The 16,296-nt window shown below is 42.6% G+C and overlaps 1 protein-coding gene across 1 annotated transcript in view; it reads right to left on the bottom strand.

Moving 5' to 3' along the window:
• The window catches only part of ADAMTS14 (ADAM metallopeptidase with thrombospondin type 1 motif 14), a 144,045-nt gene that overhangs the window by 16,682 nt on the left and 111,067 nt on the right, over positions 1-16,296 (bottom strand). The window contains exons 10-16 of the mRNA XM_015423239.1: positions 13,464-13,577; positions 11,273-11,421; positions 8,445-8,620; positions 7,196-7,329; positions 4,397-4,520; positions 3,262-3,345; positions 273-436 (exon numbers count right to left, since the gene is read on the bottom strand). Of these exons, the coding sequence (XP_015278725.1) occupies positions 273-436; positions 3,262-3,345; positions 4,397-4,520; positions 7,196-7,329; positions 8,445-8,620; positions 11,273-11,421; positions 13,464-13,577 (945 nt within the window). The remainder of the gene's footprint in view (positions 1-272; positions 437-3,261; positions 3,346-4,396; positions 4,521-7,195; positions 7,330-8,444; positions 8,621-11,272; positions 11,422-13,463; positions 13,578-16,296) is intronic.

The following is a 16,296-nucleotide window of genomic DNA, read 5'->3' as shown; positions in this document are numbered from 1 at the left end:
AATTACAGGACGGAAGGCATGAGTTTCAATAGTGTGGTTACCCTCTCTCTGCCTCAGCTTCTCATTTGCAAAACAAAGGTAATGATGTCAACAGTCCTGCTTTGCATAGACTATACATAAAATAAATATTTCAAAGTGCTTTAAAAGTATATCTATCTTATGAAGTTGTGTATGTGTGTAAACTCAGCAAAACTTTCACAGAGAAACACGCCTGTAGGCCTCCTTTGTATGTGCTCATGCATGTCAACTCAGTACATCTCTCTGGAACTCACCAGCACACTAATGGCTTCATGCAGGGGACCACTGGTTTTCAAGCTTTCCTTGCTGTTTTCAGTGGTGTATTCCCATTCCAAGCCCATTTCTATGAAGGAGTTTCTCTTGACACCTTTGCTCTTGGGATTCAGGATGAAGTTGCCAGAGGCCTGGTTCTTAACAGCTGGAGAAAGACGTTCATGGGGATAATTCCCTCTCGATCAGCATGCTTTACATTTTCAGCAGAGCAAATGGCATTCAGAAAGTCAAAACTGATTACGTTGTGTCATTTCAACTCTTTGACCTTATTTGGTGCTGCGTACATTTGTGCCAGTTTCCATGAGCCAAAAAGTTGCCTTCCCTTTGCTAAATATCTATGAGTGCTAGGGCCTAACAACCTGCCTTATGAACCAGGAAACCACAGGTTCAAATATCATGTTTGTAGTGACAGCAAAACTATGCAGTGAATTGCACACTTAACACACTGTCAAGGGGGCCTTGCAATATACAAGCCCTCCCTCTTTTTGCACCCTATCAAATAGAATGGCAAATATATTGCTAGAATATAAATTCATAAATTATAAATAATTCACTATTTTAAAACTTGAATTTTGGAGATTTTTTTCCTTCACCTGCTAAGGGAACTGAAATTCTCTCTCTCCTCCCACTTGCCTATTGTTTCAAGGGCCCTCTGGTTTAAATTTCGCTTTTCATTTCCTCTAAAGTGTCTGCTTGGCTTGTTTGTACCACTGACATACCAAGTCCTGCCTGGTATTCCAAGTCATCCTCTGAATTAATAACCCTTCTGAGTGGAAGGAAAACATAAACACTCTCCCTCCCCATAAGCAGGAGAGATTTGGCTTCCAGTCCTAGCCTCTTCAGGTTTGTACAGCACATAGAGGAGCATTGTATGAATACTCCATAAAGGATCACACAGTGTCTCCTATATTTCTATTTGCCAATTTAACTGGGAGCTTTCGTCTTGAAAGCATGTTGTACAAAGATTGCGGTATAGAAATAATAAATAATAATCCATACCTAGCACTCAACAAATGCAGTAACCAACCACTGTATTTAGCTGAAGGTTCAAACCTTATATTTTATAGATGGGTTTAAGTAGTACGATGTCAAAATGTTGCATCTTAATGTTTTGATTATACTACAGAATATTTTGTTAGGGTTTAATTCCATGTGTCCACTCACCCCCACCCTAGCATAACTATTGAGGCAGACTCAGCATGGGTTCTGTAATGGAAGATCTTGTCTTACTAACCTGTTAGCGTTCTTTGAGGGAGTGAATAAAAATGTGGACAAGGGGGACCCAATAGATATTGTTTACTTTGACTTCCAGAAAGCTTTTGATAAATTTCCTCATCAAAGGCTCCTATGTAAGCTCAAAAATCATGGGATAAAAGGACAAGTCTTTTGTGGATCAAAAACTGGCTAATTAATAGGAAACAGAGAGTGAATATAAATGGGCAATTTTCTCAATGGAGGGTGGTAAGCAGAGGGGTACCGCAGGGATCAGTACTTGGTCCACTGCTTTTTAACTTGTTCATTAATGATTTGGAGTTGGGAGTAAGCAGTGAAGTGGCTAAATTTGCAGATGACACGAAGTTGTTCAGGGTGGTGACAACCAGGGAGGATTGTGAGGCACTCCAAAGGGATCTGTCGAGGATGGGCAAGTGGGTGTCAACATGGCAAATGGGGTTCAATGTGGCCAAGTCCAAAGTGATGCACATTGGAGCCAAAAATCCTAACTATAAATATGCGTTGATGGGTTCCGAAGCTGATGGAGACTGACCAAGAGAGAGATCTTGGAGTCATAGTAGATAACTCAATGAAAATGTCAAGACAGTATGCGACTGCAATAAAAAAGGCCAATGCTATGATGGGGATTATTAGGAAGGGAATTGAAAACAAATCAGCCAGTATCATAATGCCCCTGTATAAATCAATGGTGCAACCTCATTTGGAGTACTGTGTACAGTTCTAGTCACCACACCTCAAAAAGGATATTATAGCTTTGGAAAAAGTGCAGAAAGGGGCAACTAGAATGATAAAAGGGTTGGGACACTTTCCCTATGAAGAAAGGTTAAAACACTTGGGGCTCTTTAGCTTGGAGAAATGAAGGCTGAGGGGTGACATGATCGAGGTTTACTTTTCTCTCTTTCTACAATACAAAAACCCGTGGGCACTCAAAGAAATTGGTGAGCAGTAGGGTTGGAACGGATAAAAGGAAGCACTTCTTCACCTAAAGAGTTATTAACACATGGAATTCACTGCCACAGGAGGTGATGGCGGGCAGCTACGAGCATGGACGGCTTCAAGAGGAAATTAGATAAACAAATGGAGCAGAGGTCCATCAGTGGCTATTAGCCACAAGGTATAGATAGGAACTCTCAGTCTGGGGCAAGGGATGCTCTGTATTCTTGGTGCTTGTGGGGGGGGGGCAACAGTGGGAGGGCTTCTAGTGTCCTGGCCCCACTACTGGACCTCCTGATGGCACCTGGTATTTCTGGCCACTGTGTGACAGAGTGTTGGACTGGATGAGCCATTGGCCTGATCCAACATTGGCTTCTCTTATGTTCTTATGTTTATATACACCTGCATGAATCAGTCCTACAGTGCTTATTTAAACTATGGAAATGATTGTGTGTAACAGACACAGGACAAGAGATAGAGAAAAATCGCTAAACATGTGGGATATTTGTTAACAGTTACTACAATATTTAACAAGGACCAATCTAACTCCAAAAGAGAACTTGCAGAAAGATAACATCCAGTTAAAGCTAAAGAGTCCTTCCCATTTCAACATAAGAGTTACATGTCTTTCATTCACCAATGAAAAGGAGCGGAGCTTCAAAATGGTTAATGATGGCTGGATTGCACCCTGCAAGTTTTCAATAAACTTTTTTAAAAGAACTAGCCAGTTAAATGTCCCTTTAGATAAACGGTGCTAGGCAGGATTCACTCTCTGTCTACCTACTGTCCATGGTTGGTTCTTACCAATTGTATGGGTTGCAGGCTCCACTTCTTCAATCTGAACATGTCTGGCGCCAGCTGGAATCTCAAACATTTTCAAAGCACCCACTGCAAAACACAAAGAAAGGAAGCCATTCTCAAAACAGCAAGATATGAATTCCACAAAACCTCCCTATGAGACTCTGACGCTGCAATAATCTTGACTAAGAGGAAAGAAAAACAGATTTTTTTAAAAAAAGGTTTTATCTCTTGGCTTTGCAGCATTTTCTGAGCCATATTACTTTATTATGTGCTCAATTCCTTGGGAACACCCACTATACAAACCACACTGAAATGAAGATGCTCCCAGTGGACTCCAGTTCTACAGAGCTCAGGTACAATAAAGCAGTGAACAGTTTCCTGAGCTAATAGGCTGAGGGCCAACCATCATATTATTTCTTGTATACTGACATTCATACTTGCACATGAAAAGCACACGTGTTGTAATTAATGAGAACTGAATGGAAAACATGCTCAAATGGACAGCAAAAGCAGAAAATCTCATACATTGCCCAGCTAATATGCCTAACCTTCCAGGAATGTCACATAACCTGCACAAATTGACTTATTAAATAGGCTTTTTTGCACTTTGCCTGGCCAATGTGTGTTGCCTCCACTTGGGAGACACTGGGTCTGATTCCATGCACCTCCAGTGTAAAGTAGAGATAGAAGTAGATTTTTTCCTTGTTTCCCCCAGAAGGCCACAAATGCCAAAAGGTATTTTGGCAGAAGGCCACAAATGCCAAAATGAGTACTTGGGTGTGTGTGTGGACAAAAAGTTATGCAACATGGATGGCAGCAATGAAGAGGGAAAAGCAGGGGAAAATCCCCCCACCCTTCTTTTTTCGCTAGTGGTACTTTGGCTGGCAAAGAATCTTTACTGGTATAAGAAGCAGAGAGGATCCTTCCTTGGCATACTGACTAACACACAAAATACTGTGGATGAGTTATCATCCCCCCCTTCCCTTGGACACTGTGCATATTGGCCAAGTAGTGCAAAGAAATTCCCTGTCTTCACCTTTCATTTGTATCTTGTCTATGACTTCATCACATGGCTGTATTCCATCACTCTCGCCAACTCACTGAGTTGGTTTTTTTAAAATTAAGTTTCTAGTCTCACCTGGCTGTTTGGGGGATTTGACCAAGGTTCCCTTTACTGTCCGGCAGTGGGAATTGTCACCCCCACAAACACCACACTTGTCATCTTGCTTCAGAGAGCCAATTTCTTTGTCACAACCAACGTGCTGTCATTAAGAGGGAAAAAAACAAGAACACAGAAAAATGGTGCTAAGGAGACAGTTTCAAAATGGCAACCTCATTAATAGGCTTCAGTGATTCTCCAGCTTCTGAGATCAGATCTAGGTTTCAGGAGGTCAGCAGTACTTGCATTCATACTCTTACATCAGTCATTTTGTTCAAAATGACATGATATTTAAGTCCTATTCCTTTAAAGAGGAATTTCCCCGAGATAACCCATCTTCTTGTTCAGCAGCATCTTATTGTTGTTATAGGGTAATTCACTTGCTTAATCCATATTTATTACAACTGCATATATTACAAAATAACATAGAAACTGCCACCTTTTACTGAAGGCATTAATAAAATAGGTCACCAAATTCAACTCCTACAACTAATGCAATTCGAACACTTGGTTTTCTAATATTCCTCAAGGTTTCCTACCGATCAATAAATGAACAATGAAATTAATACAATTCCACTCACTAAACTTGTCAGTTTATAATACAAAACCTAAATATTGTTAAAAGCCCTCCATAATATCATAATACTGTTGATCACATATTATACTACAAACAATATCATTATATGGGTGCATGGAAAACCTGGTGAGAAAAACTGAAGAAAGAATCAATTTCTAATTAGGATTCTCAAATATAAATATACAAAACTATGTAGAGATTCTCTAGTCCTCATACAAGATACCCAGTCCCAGAGAAGTCTGCTGGGCTTGCTCTATTCTAAGATCTATTATGTCTGTTTTCCATAATAGATTTAATCTACTTAATTGCCTTTATTTGTATCATTTTAGCATGGGCTCAGAGCAGTTTACAGCAGTTCTCAAATCCTAGAGAACTACAGGACTTCATGGTTAGTTACCTCTGACCTTACATTGCCAATAAAAATAGAACAGATTAGTTTTTTGCCCACATAAGTTCAGTCAAAAGCAAGATATAGTTTTCAAAAGCTGAGAGGACAAAGAAAGTACATATTATAAAATTAATAGTCTCTTTTGTTTTTAGGTAATGTCCCAGCTCCTGGAACATGTAACTGTATAACTGACCACCCATGGGGAGGAAGAAGTGTAATACACACCTGGTCCCCATACAACTATCTACAGACTTTGCTTCATTGTGCTCTTTCTACATTGACTCACCTGCACAGAAAACCTTGTATTTTAGCTTACTCTGCTCATGTGGGCCTTACAATTACCTCATTTGAATTGAGACCTAGAAACCAATGCTCTTCAGCATGGGAACACTGATAGTGGTCAAGTTGCCTTTCGAAGAAGTCTGCCATTACCACTCTGCAATTTCACACAGAGGAAACCCAAGCAGCTCCTGGTTCCCTGGGAAACCATGGAACAGATTGGCTATGGAAATAAGGACTACTACTGATACAGGACAATATGAAGTGGCACTTTGTTGTCTATAAGAAACGTGTGTTGTATTGCTCTGAGATGATCATAGCCACTAATGCTACAGTTGAGGGTAAGATCTTTAATGGCAGATCCCCATGAAAGAATATATACTTTGGACAACAAAAATTTGTTCAGCTTCCAGGGGTTACTTCGCAGCCTGCTATAAATATTAAAATACTAAGTCAGAAGATATATTGCTATTCCCCACAATTACCGCCATATGTGCAGCCCAAGTAAATTTCAGCCACAGAAAAAACAATGAAAATTGGTGGAATGAGTGTTGCATTTGAGAGGCCAAAGCTCAACCTCAGTCAGCCACTAGCTGATGGAAGCAAGCACAATCTCTCACAGATCAGGTCCCTCAACTGCAAAACAGCAAGACAAAGGCCTGCTTCAAAAGAATGTCTTAAAGGAAAATATAGCCCTAACAACACTAACTTAGAAGGAAGTTCCACCCATGCCCTCAGGAATACCCAAGTGAATGTATTTAAGAGGGGTATTTACATGCTCCAAATGCAGTGACTTGGGCAGGGGGAGAGAATGTTCCTCTTCTATCTATCTGGCACTCTGGTCAATTATATTTCTTTGACTGCCATACCCCAGAAGCATTCCACTTATTTCTCTTCAATACAAAGTTTAAGTTCCGAATGAAAATCTGAACGAGGGCTGATCTGAAACGTATGTTTCTTTGTGTCAAAAGCCACCATCTTTTTGTAACTTTTTGGCAATTCTTGCAATATTTTGAAGCTCTTCTTGGTGATATTTTCCTCCTTCTTTACCATCACAATCCTCAGCCAAGTTTTCATACCACTGGCTGTAGCAGTGTATATTGATGCCTTCACAATGCTACTCCAGACTGATGATGTCACGGACACTCAAACAGCCTTACATGGATTACCGCAACCAAATTTCAGCAACACAATGGACACATGAAGCTGAGAATTGTGGGGGCACAGAAGGAGAAAATGGAGCCAGAAGAACAAAAAAGTTGCCAAAATGAAACAAAGTAACATCAACTGTGGGGTGAATATTTCAGCAATCCAACTGGCTGCGCCAATTGTGATATTTTTGAAGCAAGGAGAAAAATATCAGAACATACAGCATGGACTTATTTTAAACCCTCTTCCCCCCCAAAAAAGTATAGGAAAGCTAAAATCTGTGAAGGCAAAATTGACATGGTAAAGGTGTCCTCTGCCGCCTGTCTCTTCTGAACAAAAAACAAACTCTGGGGGAAATGATAGCCATCCAGGTTTAGTTACATACCACACACTCCCCTCTCACACAGACGCTGTATGGATCTTTATAGCTACACCGGGTGCCATCATGAACAACCTGGTTCATGAATACCACATCTCCTGTTTCCTCAGACTGGCAAATCAATTCACACTTCTGAGCATCTGTAGCAAAGTAAACACACAGAAAACAATAATGTGTACACCCAAACCCATACAGTGTGAAAATATGGAATTCAACAATATAACTAAACAAAGTTGAATAAATATATACAAATATATATATATATATATATATAGTTTGCCTTGGAATCGGACAGAAATCATTCTGTCATTTTTGAGATTGTATCCCAGGACTGACTTTTGCACTCTCTTGTTGACTATAAAGGCCACACCATTTTTTCTACGAGATTCCTGGCCACAGTAGTAGATATAATGGTCTTCTGAGTTAAATTCGCCCATTCCTGTCCACTTTAGTTCACTGATTCCTAAGATATCGATGTTCAGTCTTGCCATCTCATTTTTGACCACGTCAAGCTTACCTTGATTCATAGATCTTACAATCCAGGTTCCTATGCAGTATTGTTCTTTGCAGCATCGGACTTTCCTTTCACCATCAGACACATCCACAACTGAGCTTCCTTTCGGCTTTGGCCCAGCCGCTTCACTCTTACTGGGGTTACTTGTACTTGCCCTCTGCTCTTCCCCAGTAGCATATTGGACACCTTCCGACCTGAGGGGCTCATCTTCCGGCGTCATATCTTTTAGCCTTTTGATACTGTCCATGGGGTTTTCTTGGCAAAAATACTGGAGTGGGTTGCCATTTCCTTCTCCAGGGGATCACGCTTGGTCTGAGTTCTCTGCTGTGGCCTGTCCGTCTTGGGTGGCCCTCCACATCATAGCCCACAGCCTCATCGAACCACGCAAGCCCCCTCGCCACGACAAGGCAGTGATCCATGAGGGGGTATCCTTCATACCCCTGTCTCAAAAGCAATAGTAAAAGTGCTTCAAATTCAGGGTGGTTTTTTTTCCGAGTCTTTGACGGTGTGCATTATCAAATTTGAGACTTCTAACCAGTGTGCAAGTAACCTAACAAGCTTGACATGGGTTTGTCAGTGTTAAACATCTTTACACCTACAACACTCCTAGGACATAAACTAAGGTCAGCTATGCTCAAAGAACCACACATTTCCATTTTTCTCATATAAACATATGAAGGCATTGCAAAGACAACCACCAACTCGACAGTCTGTACCCAGGGCAGCAGTGTTGTCACTTACCATCATGGTGTTCATAGGGAAGCCAGGTATGCTTAGAGTTCTGGTGGGTATAGTAAGAATTCCGCTTGGAGCACTGTTGGGCACGAAAATCTTCATAGGGCCCTCGGCATTCTTCAGTGTTGCAAACCTGGTATTCATAAGTGGCGCCTGGACAGTGGCGGCCTCCATAGGCTGGGCTGGAAAATAAATCAGGATTTTATTACACATTCCTATTCCCTCAAAATACCACAAGATGGAAACTGCATCCAGTCTGATTACTTTGCTGTAATCTTTTTGTAACAGAAGTTTGCAGCTTTAGTGCAGGTGAATCTAAGGACTAGCCCCCCAAATAGCCAAGACTAGATATTCCTGTCCAGCTATTGATGGTGGTGAAATGGCCAGCAGCAACCCACTCTGCCGTTGCCCAGTTTGCCTAGGGAGTGGATCCAGGCAGGGCATTTCAGTGTTTCTCTCACTACCAGCTATCTCTTCTTCTTTCCCACTCCTACCACAAGGAGCTGTTAAACTGCACACACACACACACACACATACACACGAATGTGCACTTTACCAGAGCTTAAAGCAAAATCCCAGTTTAGGGACAAATCACTCCCTGCCCTATCCTTGGTAAATGAGTAACAGGCACGATAAGTTTATAGGACACTTTAAACCAATTTTGTTAAAAAGGAAGAATTTATTATGAAGAACACCACAGACTATCCAAACTTATATTACTATTAAATTTGTTTTAGTATCATGAACTGATTCAGAAACTAACATGAAGAATTCCCTGACGCAGCTGTTCAACCACCTGTCACAGACTTTTTCTACCATAGGCTAAACTTTTACAGTAACCTTTTCTTTTTTGAATGAAATCCATTCTTTTTCTACATTCCTAGACTTTATCACCCTTTCACTTCAACTTTAATCAGTACAGTCCCCTAACCATCACCGCCCAATTGACAGTTGCAACTAGGGGTGTGCATTCAGCTCTAAATGAGCTTAAAAAATAGTTGGAAAATACCTTATCAGTGGCCCCGTTCACACGGAGCAGAAGCCACGCTAAATAGACGGAAGAAAGGCGGAGTTACCTGGCACGATCACCCGGCAACATCTGGGGAGCGTAGAGCTCCCGTGGTTGAACTGTGGCGAACCGCCGATAAAACGGAGCAAAAAACTAGTACCTCGGAGGTACTAGTTTCCGGAAACTGCGGGGCAAGGGCGGGCGTCTGATCGCGTTTCCGGTGGCATCCGGCGCCCGTCCATGTCCCCTTGCGAAGAAGGGTTTTTTTCCCCCCCAAGTCTCCGTGGTTGCGCACAAGCACCCAACGGAGCATGCGCATTCGTAGTGTACACAGAAAAAGGAAACTAGGTTGCCGCGCCGCGCGCTTCTTCGTTGTGCGCAGGCGTGTGTTGTGATCGCTGCCTCTCCGTAACCATGGAAGCTCCACGGTTCCTCCACAGAACCTCCACAGGAGGTATGATCGCTTTACTGCGTGTTAGTTTGCCCTGGGGCAAACAGCCACGCTTCCCCCCCGCAGTTTCCTGCCCGTGTGACCGGGGCCAGTATTTATTTGCTATTCCTTCAGCCGAATATAGAGGGGGGTGTATTTTCGGCTATCAAGCGTAGCCAATCCTGGATAATCTCCCCCAAAATTGGGATTATTTGGGAAAACAGGATAGCTGGGGTAAAACAGCATTTAAACAGAGTGCACGCCCTTTAAATGTCATTCACGGTGAAGCCGCAGTTTCACAAGTACATGTAAAGGGACCGCGACACCTTTAAATGCCTTCGGCTCCATTATAGCCTATGGGGACCATTATAGTCATTGATCCCCATAGGGAATCTATCTAGGGGTATGAGGGGGTCTGGGGGGTGTTTTTTGAGGTAGAGGCACCAGATTTTCAGTGTAGCTTCTGGTGCCTCTACGCAAAAGATCCCTCAAGTTTCAAAAAGAAACTTCAGCAAATCATATATCAGTTCTTCTCCAACCAACAGCGTCTTGTATTAAACCAATTCCAGCTAACAAAATTTACTACCTGTCCTACATACACATACTCAAAACATATAAATAAACTCTAAAAAAAAACCCACCTTGATATCAAAATCTCTTCCTCTCCTCTTATCTGACTCTTCCCTTAGAGCTGAAGCAGATCCTTCACAAACTCATGTGACTGCGGGATCCTATCACTTCAGTGTGCAGGCTGGCAAATCATGGTTTGTGAATGTTCCCCCTCCCCCTACATTTTTAAAGCCACATTAGTCAAACCTTTTCCATTGTGAACTGAATGTGCAGGAAGGTTTTAAATGAAGGAACGATCGACACTTCTTTTTCACACCTACAACCCAGTGACCGATACAGGCCTGGATCTGCAGACTATGGGCCTCAGTTCTTAATACATAGAGTTCTTCTGCCATACTTCATTCCCAGGGAGAAGAGCCTCCTTATCTAAGGGAGCTTAGGTGGTAAGCCACTGTCTTTCTGTCATTGGTTAGACCCTGTGCCAAACCAAGGTTCACGCCCAGAAATAATGCCTAGTATTTAAATTCTAATTCTGTTGTTAGCCGCCCTGAGCCGCCGTATGGCAGGGAGGGCGGGATATAAGTGTAAATAATAAATAATAAATAAACAAATTCTATCTTATGATTCTAAATTATATTTTAAAAAATTATCACCTCCAAGAGAGGAGAAGAAATCCTCCAGCCTTTCTGTTTTGCTCTGCCTTTCTCTGCATTATCTCTCCCCTCTTTTTGTGACTGGACCCATTCAAGGAAAAGCATCCCCTTATGTCTCCTACTAGATGCAATTTGCCGAATGATGGCTTATCTAGCAGAAGGCCAAACTTACGGCGGGTTGTTGCAGTTCCTGCTGCGGGAGCGTACCCCACCCCCACAAGTCCTGGAGCAGGAACCAAATTTGGACCAGGAACTCCAGCTGCCATCCTGGCTGTAAGGTTGTTCTGAAGTCTTCCAGATGCAGTGACCCTTGAAACACCACTGGAACAGGAGAAGAAACAGGGGTTACCTGAACACCTGCCTCTTCATAACTGTCCAGTGTTAGTGAGGAGAGCAGTTCTACAGCCACGGAAGCACCCGGCTTTACAACATGGTTCGGAATCTGTTTCTCCCACTCTCATAGGTCAGGCGGACAGTGACGACTGTGAAGTCACGAAACCTTAAAGTAATAAAGAAAGGTCTCAGGGGGCCTGGGTGGCACAGTGCATTGATGAAATAAGCCTGTCACCTCTGGAGAACCAGATTTATATCCTGGCACAGACTGTACCCGAAACGGCACTGCAGTCAACACTGCTTATCCTAGCCTTGATTTTTTTTCCAGGTTGCAAGCTGGTAATATTCACTTTAAAAAGCCCAAAGACCAGAACAGTAATCTATAGGGTAAATATGCAATCATATTTGTCATGGCTGCACCAGCATGAGCAACCATAAATGCATTGACTGTGAACAGCATATACCTGGTCCCAAAAATGCAGTGGACATGAAGTAGGGAGTTGCTGCCAATCAGGATTCTCTGGCATGTGCCCCTGAATGTTTAGAGGTATGTGCTGGCTCTTCACATTCTACGCGCTCTCTGTGGGTAATACCAGTGTAAAGCCAGCAGAACCACCGTAAACATAATTGCTATGCACTACAAAACAGGCCTTCATATTTAAAAAGTGTAGAAAAAACCAACGTAAAGAAACTGTTATCATTACGATTTAATCTGCATTTATCGACTGTGTTTCCACCACAAACAGTTTGCAGCATAGAATTAAAACAAAAGGACAACATTTTAAAACATTTTTAGTTTTAAATGATAGCTAAGTGGAATGACTCCATCTTCAGTATATCTAAAAATTCTCAACAGAATGGATCTGGTAAACCTCTCAAGGAAAGTAGATTTATAACCCAGACTGAAAAGCTGCATTGGTCTGGGTGCTACTGCCATCAGAAAAATATAGGCATCGCATGCTCCCAACAGCTAACACTTGACAAAGGTGATATCCTGCAATATGGAACACATCATTATTACTTTTGTCCTGAGACTGGGAGCAAAGGAAAGGGGGAGAGAGGTAATTTTATTCTCACTGAAATGGTCAGAACAGAAATGAATTGCCAACGTTAATACACAAGCAAACTGTTAGAAAGAAGGTACGAATTGTACCCTGTGATGTGACGGTTCTCATACTGGAGTATGGAGTATGGAGAAGATTCTCAGTAAATCAGGGTTCAGTTCCCATGCTGCATCATTATCCATAAATGCCTGATACTTTTATACTGATTTTAAAAATATATTCTCAGTGGTGCAAATCTCAAACTGTGCTTGTTCTACACATTACAAAAACAGAGAACCACAGCTCCTGAAGCAGTACAAAAGGAGAGCGATAAAGGCTGTGTGTGTGTCTGCTAAGTAAGACCGCCAAAGCCAATAGTTACAAAATACATTATGAAATGTATTATAATAAGAATCCAAAATCATATAACATGTGCAAGATGAGGCTTTACCTCTACTCATTAAAGCTGATGGCCTGACTTCAGAAATAGATCGATTGACTGTTTACAGAATTATGAAACATGCAAACAATGAAGTTCTGCAGTTTTAAAAGATACACATGGTCCTCTTTGGATGAAGATTATGAAATGACTTTGTAATCCGGAAAACTTTGTTAACCCTATTGTTCTGGACCTCTTCTGGCACATGTTATATGATTTTGGATTCTTATTATAATACTTTTTGTAATATATTTTGTAACTATTGGCTTTGGCAGTGTTATTTAACGAGTACACACACAGCTTTTATGGCTCTCCTTTTGTACCCCTTAACTACACATGGCAGTGACAGAGAAGAGAACATTTGTATGCACTTGTGTGTACAGAAATATGTAATGCTGCCTAAACAGGCACATGCGTGTTTATATTCCTATGGATTGATATGTCTGTGTGCCCATATGCACACAAGCATACAGAAGTATGCAAGGAGGAGCACCAGTTTCCTACTAAAAATGGAACTGACCAAGATTCTACGCAGCAACATGGGGTACCTTGCCTGATGCGCACTCGGTTCCATCCAGGGGTGGTCCTTTCTTTGTTTTGCAGAAGTAGGGATTATCTGGATGGCTGCACCACAGCTGCTTGCAAGGGTCAAAAGTTCTGAACTATGAAAAAGAAGTAGTATTTTTAAAATAAAGTCTCTATGTACATTTCAGCCTAGCAAAAGCTTAAGTAACTCATTCAGAACTGCATCTCAACTTGGTGAGCTGCCACAGGCCTGTCACACGTCCACATTATGGGATATATACAGAGAGTCTCAGGCATCAAACAGTCAAACAACTTCTTAATATTAAGGATGACTCAATTAGGGCATTAGGCAGAAGAGAGAAAAGATTTCCTGACAGAGGACAGTGTGATGTATTGATTACAGCACTGGACTAGAATTGGGGAAACTCAGGTTCAAACCCTCAGTCAGCCATTGAGCTCAGCACAACCCTTTTCAGTCATGACATTTCCAGTGCTCCTATTGAGCATGCTGAAGAGCACGCTATGTATGATTGTCTCAATATACATGATCACCAGTCTGTCTGAATAGGATGACACGTGTATAGTCTGTCTTCAGAATATGCAACCAGAACTCCTTTTTTTTCCCCCAGTAAGGGCTTCTGCAGGTGCCAACCTGTAAATGGGCAAAATCAACAGCTGCCCATACACATGCTTTCTCCGCTGTGGCCCCCACCCTTGTGGAATGGCCTGCCCAAGGAGGTCGGGAAAGCTCCCCCTCTCCTGGCTTTCTGCAAACTGTGCAAAACTGAATTATTCAAGAAGGCTTTTCTGCATAAGTAATAGGGTTGCACTGCACAAAATGGTTCACAAACTTACTTGGATAAATGATTAGGGACTGTGATCTGTACTGCTGTGTACAGCTTACTATAAGTAGGATCCTACTAGGTAATTTTTGTACCGCTTAATGGGTGCGTTCAGACAGGGGCTTTACAACGGAATCTGTGCCGGTTGCAATCGTTGTACTTACCGGCGTTCAGACGGCGAACATCTGTCTTCCCTCCCTAACCGTTGTAAAGCCCTTTAAACCGTTGCACTCTGCCACTAGGTCCCCAAGTGGTGGTATCCTGACTGCAACAGTTGCATTCGCTTAACCCCGGTGTCTGATCGCTCTCCTCTGGTGTCTAGCCACTTCCGTTTGGAAGCCTGAGGCTTCCGCTTTTCGCCGGCCATTTTTTTTCCAGGTTGCCGATATGCGCTTGGGCGAAGCTTCGCCCCGGCGTTTGGTTTTTTTTAAAAAGGCCCTCCATCAAGGGGGTGTCGTTTGATCCCTCCCTCCCTCCCTCCCTCCCTGTCGCCCGCGGGGCCCACCTCTGGGCCGGGCGAGTGGCGGTGGCAAGTCTCAGGGCTGCGGGAGGGCAAGCAACTCAGGCAGACGGGCAGGAAGTGCTGCTCTCTGAAGCCCTCCCATGCGCAAAGATCGCCATTCTGTGAATGGCTGCCTATGCGCATGCTCAAACTGAGTTTTTTTTAAAAAAGCCGATGCCCGCAGCGTGTGAGCGGGCATACAGCGACGGAATCCGCAAAATGGATGTGAGTGTGATCGCGTTTCAGCCGGCATAAACTGCACTGGTTCCAACCGGACAGTTTATGCCGGCTGAAACGCCACATCTGAACGCACCCAGAGTGTGATGCTGACATCACCCGGAAGTGACATCAGCATTTTGGTGATGTCAGGGAGGTGACACTCAGCTTTTTGGGCAAAGCTGTCTGGTTTGAGGCTGTTTTTACCATAGAGTCGCCCTCGACATTGCCAATGCGCTGACATCACTTATGGCTGATGTCAGCGTGTCACACGACACCCCCCAAATCCCCTCACCGACACGACAAAGGGACCTGGTAACCCTAATTCAGGAACATTTCCCCGCTAACACTTGCCTCATTTCCCCAATGCCCATGCTAACCAATATTTTGCGTAGCTGTGAACAACAGGATTTCTGCAAGAGTGGCTACGTAACACCAATTTTCTTTTAAAAGCTGTTTAAGAGCATCACTTAATTGTGCTTGAACAGAACCTCCTTTGAATTTCTGTGTTTGTCTGTAACTCTCGCATGCCACTGTGCAGTCTTTGAGTGGGCTGCACTTCTATTATGAAGCTTCGGTCCTGAATCATTATCAGTAGCCTTTTCACAGTTTTTGCACCCTTTACGAGTAAATGCATTTTTGCCGGTACAGGCATTGTTTTCAGTGAGATGGCAACAAGCAAAGCATAATGCAGCATTTTCTATTACACTGTATTTCAACCAGGACAAGAGTTTGTATCATGCTGGATTGAAATGTCTCCACGGTTGGCCATATTTGCTGGAAAACTTTTTAGCACTGGCTGAATTGGACTTCCTTCTTTAGACTGTGCAATGTCTTTAGGACCAGGTAGTTTCTTTACGAAGGAAGGCACTAAAGCAACCACTGAACCAACATGAGGGAGGCTCTGAAACACTTTCTTCTGAATTATCTAAGTCACAAAACTCAGATTCGGTACTGCTGGATAATTCCTCCTCCCAGTCAATTTCAGCTTCATTTACTCTTTGTGATGCTGTGACATCAGGCCTTTTCCTTACTTTGGCTGGTTTTGTGAAATAGGCCTCTAAAGATCCATAAGATGAAGCTGGGCAGTTTTTATTGCTGTCCATTGCCTTTGTAATATAAAATAAAAGGAATAAGAGGCATGATCGCACTGGGATTGACTGATGAGTAAACATTCACAAGCTTTCTCTGTATATATTCCCCCTTTTCCTGCCCTAATGCTCTGAGCAGTTATCCTGGAGATATATATATATATATAGAAACAGCTCAAGAAAATCAGGGAAGTCACCATAAATT

The sequence above is a fragment of the Gekko japonicus genome, unplaced genomic scaffold (assembly GCF_001447785.1).
Source record: "Gekko japonicus isolate JY-2015 unplaced genomic scaffold, Gekko_japonicus_V1.1 scaffold901, whole genome shotgun sequence".
Classification (NCBI taxonomy): domain Eukaryota; kingdom Metazoa; phylum Chordata; class Lepidosauria; order Squamata; family Gekkonidae; genus Gekko; species Gekko japonicus.
The sequence above is the reverse complement of the archived record's forward strand: the minus strand, read 5'-3'. Positions and strand labels throughout refer to the sequence as shown.